General features: G+C 40.1%; 1 protein-coding gene across 1 annotated transcript in view; it reads left to right on the top strand.

The window, feature by feature from the left end:
• FBF1 (Fas binding factor 1) overlaps window positions 1-22,909 on the top strand; it is a 208,204-nt gene that overhangs the window by 38,699 nt on the left and 146,596 nt on the right. Inside the window, exons 12-13 of the mRNA XM_053709181.1 lie at window positions 4,203-4,336; window positions 5,521-5,623. Coding sequence (XP_053565156.1) covers window positions 4,203-4,336; window positions 5,521-5,623 — 237 coding nt within the window. The remainder of the gene's footprint in view (window positions 1-4,202; window positions 4,337-5,520; window positions 5,624-22,909) is intronic.

The raw sequence follows: 22,909 nt of genomic DNA, 5'->3' as shown, positions 1-22,909 counted from the left end.
TCCAATTTTTGTATATCACTTCTAATTTTGTCTACCCCCCCCACCTGAACATCTGCTCTATTACACATTTTTGTATCATTTGCAGACATACTTTCCCCTGCAGCCAATTGCTGATATCTCTGATAAATATGTTAAACAAAAATGCCCAGTGCTGACCCTTGAGGAACACCACTAGAGTAATAGCCCCCTCTGCTGAATGTACTCCATTTACTAAGACGCTCTGCTTTTTATCCTTAAGCCAGCATTCTACCCAGTTTCCAATTTTTATTTTGAGTCTAGACCAGGGAGATACAATTTGTGAATTGTGTGTTGTGTGTCTTAATGCCTTGCAGAAATCTAGTTATGCTACATCAACTGCTCCACCCTTGTCTAATACTTTTGTATAATAATCAAAGACGTCAATTAGATTAGTCTGACATGATCCCCCTGAAGTAAAACCGTGCTTATTTTGGTCCTCTAAATCAGGGTTCTTCAAACCACGGGTCGGGACCTATTACTGGGTCACAACACCATGTGTACTGGGTCGCGACTTGTGTGTGTGGTGTATTGTATGATATTGTGTGTGCTGTGCGTGTGTTGTGTATGAGAGTGTGTGGGGGGGGGGTGTTGTATGAGTGTGTGTGTGTGGTATGCGTGTAATATAAAAGTGTGTGTGTGTTATATGAAAGTATGTGTGTGTGTTGTATGAGAGAGTGTGTGTTATATGAAAGTGTGTATTGTAAAAGAGTGTATGGTGTGAGTGTGTGTTATATAAAAGTGTGTGTGTGTTGTATGAGAGTGTGTGTGGTATGTGTGTTACATGAAAATTTGTGTTGTATGAGAGTGTGTTTGTGTGTGTGTTGTATGAGTGTGTGGTGTGTGTGTGTTGTATAAGAGTGTGTGCGTTATTACCTCTTACAACGCTTTCAAATTTGACTACATTCAGGAATAAAACATGCACATATTTTAGTCTCTTTGCCAAACATTTCATCTATCATGTTTAGGAAATTTTCAGACCAAGTATAAAAATTGGCTCCCAAAGGTATGTGTTATCATGGCACTGGGTCTTAGGGGAAAAAGTTTGAAGAACCCTGCTCTAAATTGTTTGTCTTTATGTAAGTCATAATTCTTTCTTTTAAGAGACTTTCCATTAATTTCCCCACTACTGAAGTTAAACTAACGGGCCTGTAGTTACCAGATTCTTCCCTACTGCCCTTTTTATGAAGAGGTACTACATTCATTATTCTTTAATCATCTGGAACAACACTTGTCAATATTGACTGATAATGACAGTTAATGGGGCAGTTAGCACTGACTTTTTTAAAATTTATACAAAGGTGTTTAGAGCTAGGATTTATTTTAGAACAAAGTAGGCATTAAAATAATAATGATTTTTACTTTTCATATCCCTTTAAACTTAGTTTTGCAATCATTTCCAAAGTGACAGTTAAATGGTTAACTGTTTTCTGAAACAAAAAAGTGTCACAAAACACATCAAAAATACAGTACAAATGTACAGTTACACTCATAACACCATCTAATAAATTTGTTTTGTTTTTTTAAATTACACACTTAAAGGGACATAATACTCAAATGCTAAATCACTTGAAACTGATGCAGTATAATTGTAAAAAGCTGAAAATATCACCTGAGCATCTCTATGTAAAAAAGGAAGATATTTTACCTCACAATTTCCTCAGCTCAGCAGAGTAAGTTCTGTATAAAAAAAAATATACTTCAGCTGCTCCCAGCTGCAGGTAAAAAAAAATGAAGAAATGAACAACAGCCAATCAGCATCAGCAGTGCTGAGGTCATGAACTTTTTTTTACTGTGATCTCATGAGATTTCATAGTAAACTTCCTTAAACTGAATAGGGAAATAACATGAAGCTCGCTCCCTTGCCTGTCCCGGGACAGACATACTGATTTGCTGCTTAAAGTCCTTTGCAATGGGGTTTGAATACATAGGACATTTTTAGGTAAAACATCTTCCTTTTTTACATAGAGATGTTCAGGTGATATTTTCTAGTCAGCTTTTTACAGCTATGCTGCATCACTTTCAAGTGTTTCAACATTTGGGTATCATGGCCCTTTAAGTTATAAGGGCTCAAAGATATAACATCTTGGGTGCTAAAGATGTATTTGTATATAATATATGTTTAACTGTGTATTTACTGTAAATATTTCCTATTCCAATGTTCTGTACATAGCAGAATATGTGTGTGTGTGTGTGTGTGTGTGTATATATATATATATATAATATATATATATATATATATATATATATATATATATATAAAGGAGGGGTATATTTCAAGCGCTAGCATCCATATACCCTCTAACTCGCTGAAAGTATGAGGGTGAGGAATACGACCAGATTAAAAAGAAAAGACCCTATAAAAAGGATGACAGAAAGATAAAAAAAATATAAAGTACAGAGTAAAACCTACAGAGTGAAAAACTGAGTATAAAAAACGGAATGTAAAACAAGGTGATCACACTTGGAAAAAAACCCTTAAAAAATACCATATAAGCGAAACCACAAAGGCAAAGAAAACTGCAAGTAGTAAATGTGAATGTAAAAACTAAAAAATAGTAATAAAAGCAGTGAAAAAGCTTATCTGTATCCCAAATGGAAACGCTAAAATACGGGGTGAGGATCCGTTTGGCGTATAGCCGTAAAAACCGGAAGCGAGAGAAAAACCGAGAGTGACGTCACTATCTCGCAATACCTTACGCGTTTCGTGGAACGCTAGCCCACTTCATCAGAAAATGTTTGCGCGATAGTCGGGTGTTTTTCCCCCACTTTTTTTTTCTCCATTGACTTCTATGGGGGAATACGTGAATATGCACGCGATATTGTAATTTCAGATTTTTGCCCTAGTAGAGTTATACACATATTAACAGAAATATATATGTATATATTCATAAATATTTATATTTTCTGCAACTAACCCCCTTCGCTGCGCTACTTTCTCATGCTGTGTCTCACGGCATGAGAACAAGGCTCCCATTGGAACCTATGGAAGCGCTATCTTGTGAGCGCAATGCTGCCCAGTAATGCGAATGTGTGCTTGCGTTCGCATTGCTGTCAACTTGTAATACCAGCACACATTAGCCTGTACTGCTATTACCCAGTGGAGCACAAATATTGTTTTCACAGAAGCGATATTTAGCTTTCCATTTGTAATCTGGCCCTTTATGGGAGCAGTTTTGCAAGACATTCAGCAAACACTACTGCTATCTAGTTCTCAAAAGCATTCTTTCAAAACTGCTTCCATATGGTTCCCAGACACGTGCACGCTACCTACCTAGGTATTCTCTTCAACAAATAATACCAAAGCAAATTTAATAATAGAAGTATATTTGAAACTTTTATTTTGGGTTTAATGTCCCTGTAAATATTTAATGTAGCCCACTTGTTTAGTTCTATTGAAAGTTAAATCACTGGTATTTTACAACATCTAGTTGGTTTAGACAATAAAGTCCAATAGTTTTTCCATATTACAGACAAGTCCAAGATCTATATATCTCTATCAGTAGGATATTAGACAGAAGCTGTATAGCCGCCTATTCTTTCCTGGTCAGATGTATCTAAGTGGGTTCTTACACTGTATGTTTTGAACTGGAGCCAAGATGGTGACATTGTAGAATTGAATGTTTCCTTTCCAAGTGGGCATAGTGGGCATAAAAATAACATTTAAATGGAATACTCCCATTTGTTGTCATTCCAATTTCATAAAAAGAACTTTAAAGGGACAGTAAAGTCAAAATTAAACTTTTATGATTGAGATAAATCGAACAATTTACTTCTATTATCAAATGTGTTTTTGTTCTCCTGAGCCAACCTAGATATGTTCTTCAGAAAAGGACACCAGGAGAACAAAGTAAATAATAAACTATAAGGGAATAAGTCGTTTAAATTTGCATGATTTATCTAAATTATAAAAGTCTAATTTTTGTTTTACTCTTCCTTTAAGCAAAGATCTTATTTCTATGGAGTAGCACTAATTGTTGCTGGATGTGTGAAATTGCGGCTGGTATTCCTCACTCTGTGAATGTTGTTGCAGAAAACTCAACCAAAAAGATGTGACAAATGTCATAATAATTCTGTTTTTATTTTCTTAAACTTTCACCATAATAGACCAAATAGTATTTTACATTCAAATTCATTTACTGTTTTCTTTTATGAGTTTTATCGCGGTAACAAGTATTTTTCTGCAGCTCCTCACCACGCCCTGCACGTTCTAAACTTGATGAGCTCTTGGGCCGGGGGACAGCAGCTAAACTTCTGGAGAGACCTCCAACTGGTGAGAAGAGAGAGTTTAAACTGGACCCCAAATACCAGAAGCGACCAGGTGAGCAAGAGCAGCTGAACGGCGCATCTCGTTACTTGGTGCCAGCTGCTGTTTGTTTGTGAGTAGAAAACGCACAAAAGGACTTCTATCTTCGTGTCTATTAAAAAGTTGTGGGGATTTCTGCAATTAGAACTAAAGAATTTTAAATTATTTTTCATTAATTGAAAATATAGATGAACTGCTATTTTTTATTTAACTGTTAAAGCTTAGAACCAGCTGTAAGCATCCATTTGTATATGATCCTGTCTTCAGCAGAGATCGTAACTCACCATTATTCTGAGGTTCAGGCGCTTTTTTCTTTTAAAGGGACAGTCAACACCAGAATTTTTGTTGTATTAAAAGATAGATAATCCCTTAATTACCAATACCCCAGTTTTGCATAACCAACACAGTTATAATTATACACATTATATACACATAATTACCTTGTATCTAAGCCTCAGCAGACTGCCCCCTTATTTCAGTTCTTTTGACAGACTTGCATTTTAGCCATTCAGAGCTGTCTCCATGGTAAATTCATGTGCATGAGCTCAATGTTATCTGTATGAAACACATGAACTAATGCCCTCTAGTGGTGAAAATTATCAAAATACATACCAAGAGAACAAAGCAAAATTGGTGATAAAAGTACATTGGAAAGTTGTTTAAAATTACATGCCCTATCTGAATCATGAAAAAATGTTTTGGACTTGACTGTCCCTTTAAATCTCAGGGTAATGGCAAGTCACAAACTCAGCCAGGCTTGTGTAACATGGGCTTTGTGTGCAAATCAGAGGGCTAGGCTTGTGTAACATGGGCTTTGTGTGCAAATCAGAGGGCTAGGCTTGTGTAACATGGGCTTTGTGTGCAAATCAGAGGGCTAGGCTTGTGTAACATGGGCTTTGTGTGCAAATCAGAGGGCTAAGCTTGTGTAACATGGGCTTTGTGTGCAAATCAGAGGGCTAGGCTTGTGTAACATGGGCTTTGTGTGCAAATCAGAGGGCTAAGCTTGTGTAACATGGGCTTTGTGTGCAAATCAGAGGGCTAAGCTTGTGTAACATGGGCTTTGTGTGCAAATCAGAGGGCTAGGCTTGTGTAACATGGGCTTTGTGTGCAAATCAGAGGGCTAAGCTTGTGTTACATGGGCTTTGTGTGCAAATCAGAGGAACAAATACAGAGAGGAGTAACAAATATATTTTTTTCAGAAATGGAGGACGGACAAGGTGATGTTGACCTGGCCTTTGGTTCCTACCTCCCCACTGTGGCTTCCAGTCCAGAAGGCCACACATCACGTAGGGGCTCTGTCAGGTACTTCTCATGGCAAAATATATTTTTTTAACCTTTAACCATGCTTAATTATTATTATAATAACCATATTGTCATCTAAAAGGGAGGAGAGTCCACAGCTTCATTCATTACTGTTGGGAATAAGGAACCTGGCCACCAGGAGGAGGCAAAGACACCCCAGCCAAAGGCTTAAATACCTCCACCACTTCCCTCATCCCCCAGTCATTCTTTGCCTTTTGTCACAGGAGGATGGCAGAGAAGTGCCGAGGATTCAGAGTAGTCTCTTATGGAGGGTAGTACTCTTCGCATTGGGACTGCAGTTTTAAGTAGTCCTGTCCGGCTCTCAGTGAGAGCCTGGGCGAAAGTTAGAGTCTGGAGATGCAGGGAGAGTTTTTCTGCGAAACCATCCCGACTCATATTAACAGCTCCACAAGCAATCAGCGTTGACGAGTTTCTCTGCCTGCTTTCTGCACTCAAGTCCATGTCAGGAGCGAGGCTACTAACCTGTCACACTTGAAGGACAGTGTTCCTGTTCCAGGGCATAGATTCTAGTAAGATCGTTTCATTTTTTATTCATAATGATAACATGGAAGACAGGGTCACAGTGTGACGCCTTTTATCTTTAAAGAATCAAAGGTTAATATTCCTGGAAAGGGGATTTTTGAACAGGGGGGTTTTATACATAATATTGTTTATTATGTCATTGCTGCGTTATGTGCGAGATGAGGCTCTGGCAATGTGTGGAACTTTCAGGTTACTGGCGGGAGTATTGTGCGGTCCTTTTTGGCGCGTTTTCTCCTTAGTGCAGGGGCGGTCTTGCCAGGCATTTCATGTGACCGGGTCGGCCTATCTCCCTTCCTTTTGATCTCGGTCCGGGTGTAGTCCGGGTCCTTGGAGGTGGTGAGTGCCCCAGCCATTGGAGGTATAAAGGTGCCTATTTATAAGTTAAGCTAGTCCGTAATAAAAGCGCAAGTCTCATTTCTGTGTTTATTGTGAGGAGGTTCTGATAGATTAGCCTGCTCAACTATGTACCACATGCCTTGATAAAATTACGACATCTAAATGTAAATGGATGTCTAGTACTACTGAGCTGTCCACCCTCGTCCCGTGAGGTGCATTCGCTGCATTCATCTTCAATTGCACATGCAGCGCCCCGAGGTCCGACCGTTACTCCTTCGGGAGAGATTTGTTGGCTGTCAGACTTTGCGAACCAACTGGAATCGGCAGTTTCGAAAGTGATCCATGCCTTACAACGTTCTGCTAAGCGCAAACATAGGGTGTATAATGGCGGCCCAGCCCAGGGGTTTTCTACGCCGATGGAAATTCCAGAGGCATTATATGATGAGGCCCACTATGACTCTTCGGAGGAGGCCCCTTCTGGGTCGAAGTCTGTGTCATCTAAACCGCCGGCTGGAGAGGAGCCTGATTTTAGGTTTAGGATAGAGAATTTGCGCTTTTTGCTGAGGCAGGTGCTTGCTACTCTGGAGGTTCCGGAGCCTAAGATTCCGGAGGAATCTTCAATTCCTAAGCTAGATAAGGTATACGAGGACAGGGTAGTACCTCAGACTTTCCCGGTCCCCGTTAAGATGGCTAATATTATTAAGAATGAATGGGAGCGATTAGGTTCTTCCTTTTCCCCTCCTTCTTCATTTAAGAAACTGTTCCCCATTCCGGACTCTCAGCTTGAGCTGTGGGGTACCATCCCTAAGGTGGATGGTGCTATCTCTATGCTCGTGAAGAGGACAACTATTCCCCTTGAGGATAGTTCGTCGTTTAAAGAGCCCATGGATAAAAAGCTAGAAAACATGTTAAGAAAGATGTTGCAGCACACAGGGTTTGTTTTTCAGCCAGCAGCGGCGGTTGCAGCGGTTGCTGGAGCTGCAACATATTGGTGTGAATCCCTCTGTGAAATGGTCGAGGGGGTGACTTCCATCGACGAGATACAGGATCAGATTAAGGCGCCGAAAGTCACCAATTCTTTCATCTGTGATGGCAATATGCAAATTATTCGCCTGAACGCTAAGGTGTCAGGTTTTTCTGTTTTAGCTCGCAGGGCTTTGTGGCTAAAGTCTTGGTTAGTGGACATGACCTCTAAGTCGAGGCTGTTGTCCCTGCCTTTTCAAGGAAAGATTCTGTTCGGTCCAGGATTGGATTTGATCATATCCACGGTTACGGGAGGCAAGGGAGCTTTCCTACCGTAGGATAAGAAGGCTAAGCCTAAGGGATCTACTTTTCCTCCCTTTCGTGCAGACAAGGCCCAGCAGCCCGCCGCAAAAGCAGACCAGTCCAAGGGAACTTGGAAGCCGGCTCAATCTAAGAACAAGTCTAAGCAGAGCAAGAAGACGAAATCGGCATGAAGGGGCGGCCCCCGACCGATCTCCGGACCAAGTAGGGGGCAAATTATCTCTCTTCTATGATGCCTGGTTGCAGGACGTTCAGGAACCTTGGGTTCTGGAGGTGGTCACCCTGGGTTACAGGATAGGGTTCAGATCCCATCCGTCCAGATTCCTCCTGTCTTCAAGACCGGAAAAGAGAGAGGCCTTTCTAGAGTTTGTGAGAGATCTCACCTCTCTCGGCGTTATCGTACCAGTACCCCAAGCAGAACGGGGTCTAGGGTACTATTCCAATCTTTTTGTGGTTCCAAAGAAGGAGGGCACGTTCCGCCCGATTCTGGACCTAAAGTGTTTAAACAAGTTTCTGAGTGTTCCATCGTTCAAAATGGAAATGATCAGATTGATCCTGCACCTAGTTCAAGAGGGACAGTTCATGACGACTATAGACTTGAAGGACGCTTACCTTCATGTGCCAATTCACAGGGACCACTTCAAGTTCCTAAGATTTGCGTTTCTGGACCAACACTTCCAGTTTGTGGCCCTTCCTTTTGGTCTGGCGACGGCCCCAAGAGTCTTCACAAAGGTTCTGGGGGCGCTTCTTGCAGTGGCCAGATCCAGAGGCATTATCTGGACAACATACTCGTCCAGGCGCCGTTGCTCAGCCTTGCAGAGGATCATTCGAGGGCTCTTCTTCTTTTGCTCCAATCTCATGGTTGGAAGATCAACTCTGGGAAGAGTTCCCTGGTTACCAGCAACAGGGCGGAGTTCAGGGGCACAATAATAGACTCTATGTCCATGAAAATATTCCTCACAGACCGTCGACGCAGGAAGATTGCGTCCACCTGTCTTGCCCTGCCGTCCTCCTCAAGTCCCTCGGTGGCTCAGTGTATGGAGGTGATCCAAGATGTTATGAATATTACCTTTATCTATAAAAGTATATTATGTGATATGAGTAATGCGTGTAATTTTTAATTACACACTTTCTTATAACTTGTTAAAGATAATAAACACAAAACCTGAATCCTTTTGGTTGCTATCAGTCTATTATACCGACACCAGATGAATAAACAAAAATTAGCTTTATTAAAAGACTTTGATTGGTAACTAAGCAATCAAAATATATACAGTGAAATAAACTATAATCCTATAATAATCAATTACATAAGGAAAACAGAATCAACGCAGAAACTAAACTATAAAGATAATTAAATCATATTTTCAAAATAACACAAAAATTGGCTTGATAATAAGAACTAAATATTTGGTTATAAACCCTTTAAGGCAATTGCAGAGAATCAGGTAAATTAATAATCATGACAATCCGTCAGATAATAATTTATCACAATTCCTAATTCACCCAGCGTTATTGTCGACTAATAAGACCAGGTGGTAGGAATTATCATAAGAAAAACACAAAGCTATAAAACAATTAATTAATTTACCTGATTAAATAGAGAAAGACATTTTAAATAAATGTGAGATATAAATCTTAATGATGTTAACATTTAAGGTGAATAAATTCATACCTCACCAAAGGAAATACATTTCCCCTTTGTAAGCAGGAATCAAGCTGTCAGGTCGTAGGTCTGTCCGAGTAGGCTAAACTAGCCTCAGCAGTTATAATCCAATGGTCTTGGGACTCTGTAGTCGATTAGCAAATGACCAACTCCATATATACAACGCCCCCCTCCAATTAGGCTAGACCCTATATATAACCATTCTAGGAGGAGTCATTAATTATAATATTTTTTTTTTTATTGAGGTTTATTTAAAGGCATACATCAATATAAAAATACATTCTTACACCAGACGTCACATGAAATAAGGCTTCAATGTTACAGGAGGCACAGCCAGTAAAATAAACATAAAAGAAACGTAAAGCCAACAATTTATATACCATGCAAACATGATATAGATAGAATGCAAATCATTTAGAAACCTTCTACATGACACCATAGGCCACTCTTGGACCTTCATAAGGAACAGGAAACATTAAGGCAAAAGAAGGCAATTGTAAACAGAGGAGACCACTTGTGGATCTCATTGATAAACCTCGATTTTATAGGATTTTATAACGCGCTTATATAACTAGGGAGATGCCATAAGGATTATATATTATGAATAAACATAACAGAGGTATAGCACATATACAACATGTCTAACAAAATGTAAACCTTCCTGAAAACCTATGGGGCCACTCATGGACCCCGGATAAATATATAATATTAGAACAGGAAGGTGTCCCGGCATAGTGGAGACCACTTATGTAAATCAAATGAAGACACTGATGTAAGTAATCTGTAGTGTATACGATTGAGACACCTGCCCATTTATTCTAAGAACTAGCTTATTCAAGCAACCTCTATGTATAAGTGAATAAAGCAGCAGCTACTACCAAGCTGGGGGGTTGCTATATTCACTGCTATGTAGGGTCTAATATATGTCTAGATGCCGAGTTCTAAAAGCCTTAGAACTCGGGGTGTAAGTATATTTTATCATAGGTATTATAAGAGCTAAATAGTAGTCACATAAATCTAAGGGGTCCTTGATACCTTCCTGGTGTAAATCTATGAGACATGTATACATAACTTTATTAATAGGTTTTGGGGAGAAGGCTACTATGAATGGATGCTTATTGGTTACAAAGAATAGATCTCAATTGGCTCTCAAAAGGCAAGATATTACCTGCTACTTTGTATGGTAGAGAATACATGGGATATAGATGGGTATATCTGTAAGTCCAGTATTTGACAAGAGCTATTTAGTTTGCTCGTCTGAGGTCAGAAAGTGACTTGTCTGATGAAAAGGATCTAAACCCATATATAATGTAAAAACAACATTTGATGCGTGTACATATACCCCAGATGCAATTACAAGGTTGACATAAAAAAACAAACATGTCAAACCCAGCCATCCCGGCCGCGGATAGCTGAATCGACACGACATGCGTAGGTAGTAATATTGTATTGTAAGGTAATAGGAGATATCAAACGATCCATCTTGCAAACCAGACAAATTTACTACGTGCGGGAGTAAGGCTAACAAAGGGGAAACCTATTAGTAATTTACCCCTATAACCATTATGCACATATAAACTATTGTATGAAGTTCCAACCCACTTCTCTGCATAAATCACAAATCATACTGTACCCAGTAAAAAAAGAGTCTTAGCAATAAGTAGCCGAAAAGTTTCCTACAATACTAGAGTCAGTCCAGATGAACACTTGTTGAGAGAATTAAATAATAGGATTTCCAATAAAGTACAAGTAGGGTTAGTTCTGAAGACACAACGTTCCAGACTCTTGTGATGAGTGTGATAGGCACAAGATCCCCAGATTAAATAATCCTATGCCTAGCCCACTCCAATGCGGTCGCTCACTTTGTGCCCCACAAATGCAATACTAGCTGCCAGTAGACCCAGTCCCAGATGATCGAAAATGTCTGTATGCAGACTCTGTGTTCTTTGCCACATGAGAGGCAATGGCATTTTGCAGGGCTGATAGATGTGCACATAATGAGACTTCTTTAGGAGCAGCATGTCTCCCTGTATTGTCCGAGTGGAAGGCAGACATGTATGGGCAAACTCTCCCTTCCAATATAGTCCCATCTTTGTATATCTATCCGGATTCCGATTATCAGTGATGGCTAAGGCTGTGTTGCTGGGTATGTGAGACGGGGATGTCTTCTTTATTGTATCTGGAAGGCATTTTTCAGGTTCCGAAATGTCCAGAAGAAGACCCAAATGCTAGGGCGAACTTAAACAACACCCTTGCACTCTGAGTTTAATCCAGGACGTGACCCTACGACAACCTCCAAAAAACAATGTACTCACGATATGGAGCAGGGTTAGCCTGTGTCCAAAGTAATTCAAGATATCAGCCAGATGACTTCTGAATAAGGAACTGGTTTCAGGAAATGTCTTCCACAGAATCAGGAGAGCAGGGATAGTCCACTTATACTCAGACAGAAGAAGGGTAAAACAAGAAACAGTTAATAATGCAGGAGTAGTTATTTGTTATCAGGCAGTTTGAGGGTTAACACTATGTAGACAGTCCTTGCAGAGTTTGCAACAGGTTATCAGGCAGTTTGAGGGTTAACACTGAATAGTCAGTCCTTGCAGAGTTCGCAACAGGTTATCAGGCAGTTTGAGGGTTAACACCGAATAGTCAGAACTTGCAGAGTTTGATAACAGTATATCAGTTAGTTTGAGGGTTAACACAGAATAATCAGTACTTGCAGATTTTGCAACAGGTTATTAGGCAGTTTGAGGGTTAACACTGAATAGTCAGAACTTGCAGAGTTTGATAACAGTATATCAGGTAGTTTGAGGGTTAACACAGAATAATCAGTACCTGCAGAGTCTGGCAACAGTATATCAGGTGGTTTGAAGGTTAACACAGATAAATCAGTACTTGCTGAGATTGGCAACAGGATATCAAGCAGTTTGAGAGTTTCACAGAATAAACAGTATTTGCAGAGTTTGGCAGGAGGTTAACATGCAGTTTGAGAGTTTCACAGAATAAACAATATTTGCAGAGTTTGTCAGCAGGTTAACATGCAATTAGAGAGTTTCACAGAATAAAAACTGTACATGCATTGATTGGAAACAGGTAATCAGAAAGTTTGAAGGTTAACCCAGCATAGTCAGTCCTTGAAGAGATTGGCAACAGAAAATCAGCAGTTAGAGAGTTTCCACAGCGAATACCTCACAGAAGCCACAAAGAGGAACAAACAAACGGGCACTGAAGAAACAGGAAGCCTGGAATAAAAAGCCTGTTCGTGACATCATCAGGAAGGGGCGGCACAAACTACCTGTCAATCAAGCACACAGAGAGGACTGCCAGAGCTTCCCAGCGGCCGAGCATGACAGCATTCGTCTCTGAACTCTGATCCCATTACAGATCGCTCCCCTAAGACCTCCGAATGTGTATCATCGGTAGCTCCAGCCTCATAGGTTATAGGAGTTCCAGCCGGTTAGAGGATCAATTTACCAAAAAGTTTCTTGATTCCTCAGACAAGGGTCACATTTTTAGTTTTCCAGATAGATTCAGTGTCCATGACCCTGTCTCTAACAGACAAGAGACGTTTAAAATTGGTCGCAGCATGCCGGCACCTTCAGTCTCAGTCATTCCCTTCAGTGGCTATGTGCATGGAAGTTTTAGGTCTCATGACTGCAGCATCGGACGTCATCCCCTTTGCTCGTTTTCACATGAGACCTCTACAGCTTTGCATGCTGAATCAATGGTACAGGGATTATACAAAGATATCACTATTAATATCCTTGAATCCCAATGTACGACACTCTCTGACATGGTGGATAGCTCACTATCGTTTGGTTCAAGGGGCCTCTTTTGTTCGGCCAACCTGGACTGTGATCACAACAGATGCAAGTCTTTCAGGTTGGGGAGCTGTTTGGGGATCTCTGACAGCACAAGGGGTTTGGAAATCTCAAGAGGCGAGATTACCAATAAATATTTTAGAACTCCGTGCAATTCTCAGGGCTCTTCAGTTTTGACCTCTGCTAAAGAGAGAACCGTTCATTTGTTTTCAGACAGACAATATCACAACTGTGGCTTATGTCAATCATCAGGGTGGGACTCACAGTCCCCAAGCTATGAAAGAAGTATCTCAGATACTTGCTTGGGCGGAATCCAGCTCCTGTCTAATCTCTGCGGTGCATATCCCAGGTGTAGACAATTGGGAGGCGGATTATCTCAGCCGCCAGACTTTACATCCAGGGGAGTGGTCTCTCCATCCAGATGTGTTTTATCAGATTGTTCAGATGTGGGGTCTTGCAGAAATAGATCTCATGGCCTCTCATCTAAACAAGAAACTTCCCAGATACCTGTCCAGGGATGTTCAGGCCGAAGCAGTAGATGCACTGACACTTCCTTGGTGTTATCATCCTGCTTACATCTTCCCGCCTCTAGTTCTCCTTCCAAGAGTGATCTCCAAAATCATCATGGAACAGTCTTTTGTGTTGCTGGTGGCTCCAGCATGGCCACACAGGTTTTGGTATGCGGATCTGGTGCGGATGTCCAGTTGCCCGCCTTGGCCACTTCCGTTACGGCCGGACCTACTATCTCAAGGTCCGTTTTTCCATCAGGATCTCAAATCATTACATTTGAAGGTGTGGAAATTGAACGCTTAGTTCTAAGTCATAGAGGTTTCTCTGACTCAGTGATTAATACTATGTTACAAGCTCGTAAATCTGTCTCTAGAAAGATTTATTATAGAGTTTGGAAGACTTACATTTCATGGTGTTCTTCTCATAAATTCTCCTGGCATTCTTTTAGAATTCCTAGAATTTTACAGTTCCTTCAGGATGGTTTGGATAAGGGTTTGTCTGCAAGTTTCTTGAAAGGACAAATCTCCGCTCCTTCTGTTTTATTTCACAGAAAGATTGCTATACTTCCTGATATTCACTGTTTTGTACAAGCTTTAGTTCGTATTAAGCCTGTCATTAAATCAATTTCTCCTCCTTGGAGTCTTAATTTGGTTCTGAAGGCGTTACAGGCTCCTCCATTTGAGCCTATGCATTCTTTGGACATTAAACTACTTTCTTGGAAAGTGTTGTTCCTTTTGGCTATCTCTTCTGCTAGAAGAGTTTCTGAGCTATCTGCTCTTTCTTGTGAGTCTCCTTTTCTGATTTTTCATCAGGATAAGGCAGTTTTGCAGTTTCTTTTCAATTTTTACCTAAGGTTGTGAATTCTAACAACATTAGTAGAGAAATTGTTGTCCCTTCCTTATGTCCTAATCCTAAGAATTCTTTGGAGAGATCTTTACATTCTTTGAATGTGGTAAGAGCTTTGAAATATTATGTGGAAGCTACTAAAGATTTTTTTAGTCTATTTGTTTTATTTTCTGGTCCTAGGAAAGGTCAGAAGGCTTCTGCTAGTTCCTTGGCTTCTTGGTTGAAACTTTTGATTCATCAAGCTTATTTGGAGTCGGGTCAGGCCCCGCCTCAGAGAATTACAGCTCATTCTACTAGATCAGTTTCCACTTTGTGGGCTTTTAAGAATGAAGCTTCAGTTGATCAGATTTGCAAAGCGGCGACTTGGTCCTCTTTGCATACATTTACTAAATTCTACCGTTTTGATGTATTTGCTTCTTCTGAAGCAGTTTTTGGTAGAAAAGTTCTTCAGGCAGCTGTTTCAGTTTGATTCTTCTGCTTTTTGATTTAAGTTTTTTTCTTTCAAAGATGAAATAAACTTATTTTTGTTTTGGGTTGTGGATTAATTTTTTCAGCGGAATATGGCTGTTTTTATTCCCTCCCTCTCTAGTGACTCTTGAGTGGAAGACTCCACATCTTGGGTATTGATATCCCATATGTCACTAGCTCATGGACTCTTGCCAATTACATGAAAGAAAACATAATTTATGTAAGAACTTACCTGATAAATTCATTTCTTTCATATTGGCAAGAGTCCATGAGGCCCACCCTTTTTATGGTGGTCATGATTTTTTGTATAAAGCACAATTATTTCCAAATTTCCTTTGTTGATGCTTTCTACTCCTTTCTTTATCACCCCACTGCTTGGCTATTCGTTAAACTGAATTGTGGGTGTGGTGAGGGGTGTATTTATAGGCATATTGAGGTTTGGGAAACTTTGCCCCTCCTGGTAGGATTGTATATCCCATATGTCACTAGCTCATGGACTCTTGCCAATATGAAAGAAATGAACTTATCAGGTAAGTTCTTACATAAATTATGTTTTTTATTACTTTTTTTTTTTCATTTGTATGCAACGCTAAGCAGATACTTTTATGGAATGTCAGCCTCCTACCAATTTTTTTCTCTTTATCTTTTTCCATCTTGATATGAGGAGGAGAATCCACGGCTTCATTCCTTGTGGGAAATACTGAACCTGGCCACCAGGAGGAGGCAAAGACACCCCAGCCAAAAGCTTAAATACCTCTCCCACTCCCCATATCCCCCAGTCATTCTTTACTTTCGTCACAGGAGGTTGTCAGAGAAGTGTCAGAAGATACAGATTAGTCTCTTATGGAGGGTAGTACTCTTCGAAATGGGACTGGAGTTTAAAGTAGCCTTGTCAGCCTCTCAGTGAGAGCAATGGCGGATGTTAGATTCTAGATATGCAGGGAGAGTCTTTCTGCGAACCCATCTAGACTCGTATTAACAGCTCCTAGGCAATCAGTGTTTACAAGTTTCACTCAAGTCCATGTCAGGAGCGATGCTACAAGACTGTCATACTTGAGAGGCTTTGTTTCTGTTCCACGGCATAGATTCCGTTAAGATCGTTTCATTTTTTTTATACACCTTTCATCTGAATGGAATTGAGGGTTAATGGCTCCGGAAGGGGATTATTGAACAGGAGGGATTAATCACATATTTTTAATATTGTGTTTATGCTGTGACATGTGTGAGATGTGGCTCAGACAGATGTTGGAACATACAGGTTTTACCTTTAATTTGGAGCGCTGTGCAGCCAGTTAGGCTTGGCGCGATTTTAGTGGTGCAGGGGCGGTCCTGCATGGCGCACCATATGACCGGGTGTGGTCACAGTGATTCTCTTCTTCCTGACCGTGCTGTGTCTGGAGACGAACGGTTTCTCTCTTGGGCCTGGGTCATATCAGGTGGTGAGTGCCCCAGCCATTGGGGGTATAAAGGTGCCATTTATCTTTGTCTTTAGTCCTTTATATAAGCGCAAGCTATGGAGGACTCTGATACGTTAGAGGGTACTCCCTCTTTACCTAAAACTAATGCCTGTCTATATTGTAAGGAGGCCACGGTATACCCGCCTGCTCAATTATGTTCCACATGCCTTGATAAAGTAATCGTATCAAAGAAAGCTAATATGTTTAGTACTACTGAGCCTTCTACATCTGAGGAGTCTCCGTCCCATGAGGTGTGCACCCTACATTCATCTCCTAATACACATGCAGCGTCCCGTAGCACTCCTACCCTATTCCTCCATCTTGAGGGGCCCTTTTACCGCCAGACTTTTTACTGAACAGTTACAGACAGCAGTGTCTGCGGCCTTTAGTGCTTTACCTCGCACTGCTAAGCGCAAGCGAAAGGTTAAATATTGCTATCCTTCCCAGGGGTCATCTACCAGCTTATTGGATTTATCTGATACAAGATTATACGATGATGAAGACGCCTCTGATATTTCAGAGGATGCTCTTTCTGGATCGGAATCTGCTGCCTCTAAGCCTCCAGCTGCGGAGGAACCAGACTTAATGGAGGTTCCAGAGTTTACGGACTCTCAGTTTGAGTTGTGGGGTTCAGTCCCTAAGGTAGACGGTGCTATCTCCACACTTGCTAAACGCACTACTATCCCACTTGAGGATAGTTCGTCGTTTAAAGAGCCCATGGATAAGAAGCTGGAAACTCTATTAAGAAAAATGTTTCAGCATACGGGATATTTGGTCCAACTAGCAGCGGCTGTTGTTGCGGGAGCAGCTACCTACTGGTGCAACTCCTTATCTGAGTTGATCAAGGTGGAGGGTCCCCTCGACACGATCCTGGAAATAATTAGCGCCTTAAGGGTTGCTAATTCTTTTATTTGTGATGCAAATATGCAGATTATTCACCTGAACACCAAGGCTTCAGGTTTTTCTGTGCTAGCCCGTAGGGCACTCTGGCTGAAATCTTGGTCTGCGGACATGACTTTGAAGTCTAGACTTCTTTCCCTCCCATTCAAGGGAAAGATTTTTGGTCCAGGCAAATGTGCCTTTTTACCGCAGGAAAAGAAGAACAAGTGTAAGGGACAAGGTCCTAATTTTCGTTCCTTTCATTCAGACAAATCCTGTCAGCAGCCCTCTGCAAAGCCGTAGCAGTCCAAGGGAACTTGGAAACCTCCTCAGTTCTGGAATAAATCCAAGCAGAATAAGAAGCCCGCCGAGTCAAAGTCTGCATGAAGGGGCAGCCCCTGATCCGGCTTTGGATCTGGTAGGGGGCAGACTGTCTTTTCAGAAGCTTGGTTTGGGGACGTGCAAGACCCATAGGTACTGGAGGTCATCGCTCAGGGATACAGGATAGGCTTCAAGTCTTGTCCTCCCAGGGGAAGAAGTCTTCAAGGCCAGAAAAGAGAGAGGCTTTTCTAGGTTGTGTGAGGGATCTCTCCTCCCTGGGGGTCATTGTACCGGTACCTTCAGCAGAGAGAGATCTAGGATACTATTCAAATCTGTCTGTGGTCCCAAAGAAGGAGGGTACTTTTCGTCCAATTTTGGACTTAAAGTGTTTAAACAAATTTCTGTCTGTCCCCTCATTCAAGATGGAGACAAAAAGGTCCATTCTTCCTTTAGTCCAGGAAGGACAATTTATGACCACGATAGACCTGAAGGATGAGTAAGGAATGAAGCTGTGGACTTTCCTCATACAGATGGAAAAGAAATTATCTGGTAAACATAATTTATGTTTTTTCTGGATTTTATTCTATATATTTTTTCTCCATGCATTTACATTAATATCACACATTCTAGGGGGGTTTCAGTTTTTTTTATTTTTTTATTATTATTTCATTCAAACATCTGCTTTCCTTCTACTTATGGGCCTGAAACTGCCCTTGCATCAAGCCTTACTTATAAAGGGACAGTCATCTTAAAGCCTTACCTTAGATTAAGCTGCAAATAGTCTCCTGCACCCCTCTATATCATGCAGAAGGAACTGTAAAAAAGTTATTTTAAAATGAATATGGTTTCTGACCACTTTAAAAATGGCTGCTAAGGTCCACTGATGACATCAAGATCTGGGCTGCATTTGGCCTGCACTTTAAATTTAGTACTTTTTAGTGCTATTTTGACATATTTTGATAGCACTGTGTACAAAAGATTAATATGTGCATAGTTTAAGAAGCATAGTGCATTTGCTGAAATCCTGTCCTCAGCTTTTGTGTCAGCTCTATTATTTTTTTTTTTTGTATTTAAAGAGTTTTATTGAAATTTCACCATATGTATACAGTGGTGTCAATGAAATCACATTACATTGCAAATTTAACATACAACGTTACAACACAATTTGTATCAGCTTAACATGATAAGGCAGCTTTCCAGAAATACATCACTTTCCAATTTAGTCAGTTTAAGCATTCTGTTTTATAGTTCCATGCAATTCTACCTTTCACCTACACACATTTCCATATACTCATATGCCGTGTCCCCTCTAGCCTAGTGTCTCAATCAGGGAGCGGCGGGGGCCGAGCCAGCCGTGCTCGTGTATAGCCCGATTTTGTCAGATCCAGTGTCAGCTCTATTTTATTATATGTGACTATCTTCATATTAGAAGACCGCCATTGTGGGCGGATACTATGGCGCAGCTAGTCAGCTATGCAATGGAGGAGCCATGAGCATTCGCTCTGCTGGATAGGAGACGTATGGTCTGTGTTCGTTTTCAGAGCCGTGAGCATTGGGCTGTATACAGAATAATTGTGTTTCTTTTGTTCCAAGCTCGTCTACATAGTAAGTGAGATCTGTTTTGGCAGACATACATTTCTGTTGGTGCCATTTTGGAAATAGCTTTTCTATTTCCCACTATGGGCAGTGAGGTTTGCGGTTTGAGTGCAGTTTAGATGTCTTCATCATGTAATGTTAAAGGGACAGTATACACTCATTTTCATATAACTGCATGTAATAGACACTACTATAAAGAATAAGATGCACAGATACTGATATAAAAATCCAGTATAAAACTGTTTAAAAACTTACTTAGAAGTTCTAAGTTTAACTCTGTTGAAAGGGAGCTGGAAAGCCCACTGCAAGTGGGAAATAAGACACTCCCCCCTCCCCCTTCTTTTGCATATGAAAAAACCTTTTACACAAACAGGAGCAAGCTGGAGAAGGTAGCTGACAGTATTCAAATAAAACTTTGGGGCTTGGTTAGGAGTCTGAAGATCAGAGCAATGTTACTTAAAAATAAGCAAAATTATACATTTTTTTAAAAAAAAAACGTTGTGCTTTATAAATAGATCATCTACAAAACATTTATGCAAAGAAAAAATGAGTGTATAATGGCCCTTTAAGTACGATCTCTATGTGAGCCTCATTTAAACCTATTCAGCCTAGACCTTCATAGAGGTTTATTCCCCTCCTAAGGTGTTTTATATCAGTTTTTTATGTGTACTGATAATACTGCATCTAGGATATGAGGGGTGAGTTTTTTATTATGGGAGTGTTTATTATAATATATCATATATCCTACAATTTTATTTTTTATGATTTATTTTCTCCTACAAAATACTGTGTTTTTACTAGTATTTGTCGCCATCTGATGGCAACTTATTGCTAATGCATGCTCCTTTATTATATTGCCATGTATTAAGGTTCATTACATTTCCCTCTCATTCTGTGGATACATCTTGAGGATCTCTCATATGATTAATCTCTTTCTCTGTTCGATTTAGCAGGGATTCATATATTTATACCCACCTACTGGTGATTACAAATTTCTAGAGTTTGTGCATTGTAACTGTGTGTTTAAGATTGTCGCCATGTGGTATATACTGGGCATTGTTATCAATATGATGTCCAATTATCCTGTCTCACATTCCTGTATGTTTTAGGGATTATTTCCATCTTCATGGTTTATCCCTATCTTTCTACAATACGGTTTAATTAGACTATGTTTTAAACATTATATTATCATTCTTTTCTACAGTAGAATATATGGTTACTATGTTATAAGCACTAGAAATGCTTATCTTATCTTGTGTCTGCTGTGCATATTTAAGACATAAGTAGGGTAATATTTATATGATTTATTTTCCTCCTACCATATAAATATCTTCTGGATATTGTTATAAGTCTTTTGTCGGCTTATCTTTCCTGTTGAACATATTATATATATGTCTTAGGGATTATCCATGTTCGTGTTTTATTTTTTTCTGCGGTAGAAAAATATATACAGGAGATTGTTATTAATCTGACCACTTGTGATTCAGTGGGTAAGTCTCCAATCTACCAGCTGGATTCCTGTTTTAACCCTAGCTATCCTTACAGCTGTGTATTCAGCAATGCTCTGGCATTTAGGGGAAGTCTGCGTCAAGCAGGCTATAGTATATAAGTGAGTCATTATGACTATCTCATTTATAGTATCGGTTTAGGGATTATCATCATTTATTTGATTTATCTCTATCCTGATTCATTATGATTCAGTATAGGTATTTACTGTTATTGTTATAAGCATCATAATTGCTTAAAGGGACCTATAACACCTTCTAAAAATTGTTTAAACTAACTTATACTTACTAATAATAACAAACTAAGCATTAATCCCTATCCTTGATGCTCAGTTTACCCTAAACAGTTCAAGAAGAGTGTCTTCAGGCTGCTGATCCGGCGCTTGGTAATGCTATGTATGCCGCCATATTGCCACACAGGCACAGCAGTCAGGTGATGTGCATGGCAGATAATTGTATAACTAAAGTTAAGAGGATTATCAGAATGCTCCCTCACTGTGGTGCTAATCGAGTGCTGTATAAACATCATGTGTGCCTCATGTATATAAATAAACATTCAGTTTGTGCATTTATTGTTTTAAAATCAAAGCACTCAAAACTTTTTCTGTGTTAGAAGAAATACGTCTGCACAGCTAGAGGAATGTTTGTTTTGCAAATAGCAAGCTACACGGGGAGGAGGGGGAGGAGGAAAGTAAATCTTATAGAGGTGTGAAAATTTATGGACCTAATGAAATAATCTATATTATAAAAAAATAAAGTTGATTTTACAAGAATTGCATACATAAAAATCATTGTGAAGCTTGCACACCAACATGTATTGTTTGCTTAACATGTGGAGTCCTCCATGGGCTTGCTACCACGAGGGTCCAGTCACTCCCTTACCATTTTAAACAGATGAAGAAAGGTTTGAACTTGCTCAGTATAGTGTGCTTGCTACCACAAGGGACCAGTCACTCCCTTACCATTTTGCACGGGGAGGAGGAAGGAGGCGAGGAGAGGGGAGAGGCATGCTCCGTGTGAAGAAGGCAGCTGAATAACGCTGTATTTACATAATTTTACTACAAGATTTATTCACTAAGTGTGTAAGCGTCTTTTTAATGTCTAGTCTGTAAAATGTTTGAAGTACTGTGTTATCCAGCTGCCTTCTTCCCACGGAGCATGCCCCTCCTCCCGATGTAGCCTGCTAATCTATTGCACTAAGTGCATAAATCTTGTTGTAGAATGTAAATACAGCATTATTCAGCTGCGAGCATGTCTCTCCCCCTCCTTCCTCCTCCCCACTCCTCCCGGTGTAGCCTGCTAATCTATTGCACTAAGTGCATAAATCTTATAGTAGAATGTATATACAGCGTTATTCAGCTGCGAGCATGTCTCTCCCCCTCCTTCCTCCTCTAGCTGTGCAGACATATTTCTTCTAACACAAAAAAAAAACAGTGCTTTGATTTTAAAACAATAAATGCACAAACTGAATGTTTATTTATATAAATGAGCCACACATGATGTTTATACAGCATTCGATTAGCACCACAGTGAGGGAGCATTCTGATAATCCTCTTTATTTATACAATTATCTGCCATGCACATCACCTGACTGCTGTTCCTGTGAGCAACGTGCGTTACAACATGGCAGCATACATAGCAGCATTGAGCTCAGTATCACCATTCTGTTTGACAGCACTCTTCTTGAATATACACAGACTGCCTAAAAATCCATTTTTACTAGATTTGGAGTACATTTATGAATTAAAAGCAGAAGTTAGTTTGCAGAATTTGCAGCAGGTGTTTAGTGTCCCTTTAATTTGCTTGATACATTTTAAATGTATGCTCTAGGGATTCTTAATTAACCTTTTTTTGTCCCTTCCTACGGTAGATGATTAGAGGTTATGTTATAAGCCTTACCCGGCTTATCTTATATATTCTTCTGTTCTCTTTTTAATCATGCCATTCTCTGTTTTGTCTTTTGGACAAACACTTCCGATTTTTAGCCCTAAATTTTTGACTTAGCCTCTACTCCTCTAATCTTTCGGGGGTTTGATGGGGCTATTCTGGCACTA

Source organism: Bombina bombina, chromosome 1 (assembly GCF_027579735.1).
Source record: "Bombina bombina isolate aBomBom1 chromosome 1, aBomBom1.pri, whole genome shotgun sequence".
Lineage (NCBI taxonomy): Eukaryota > Metazoa > Chordata > Amphibia > Anura > Bombinatoridae > Bombina > Bombina bombina.
The sequence above is the reverse complement of the archived record's forward strand: the minus strand, read 5'-3'. Positions and strand labels throughout refer to the sequence as shown.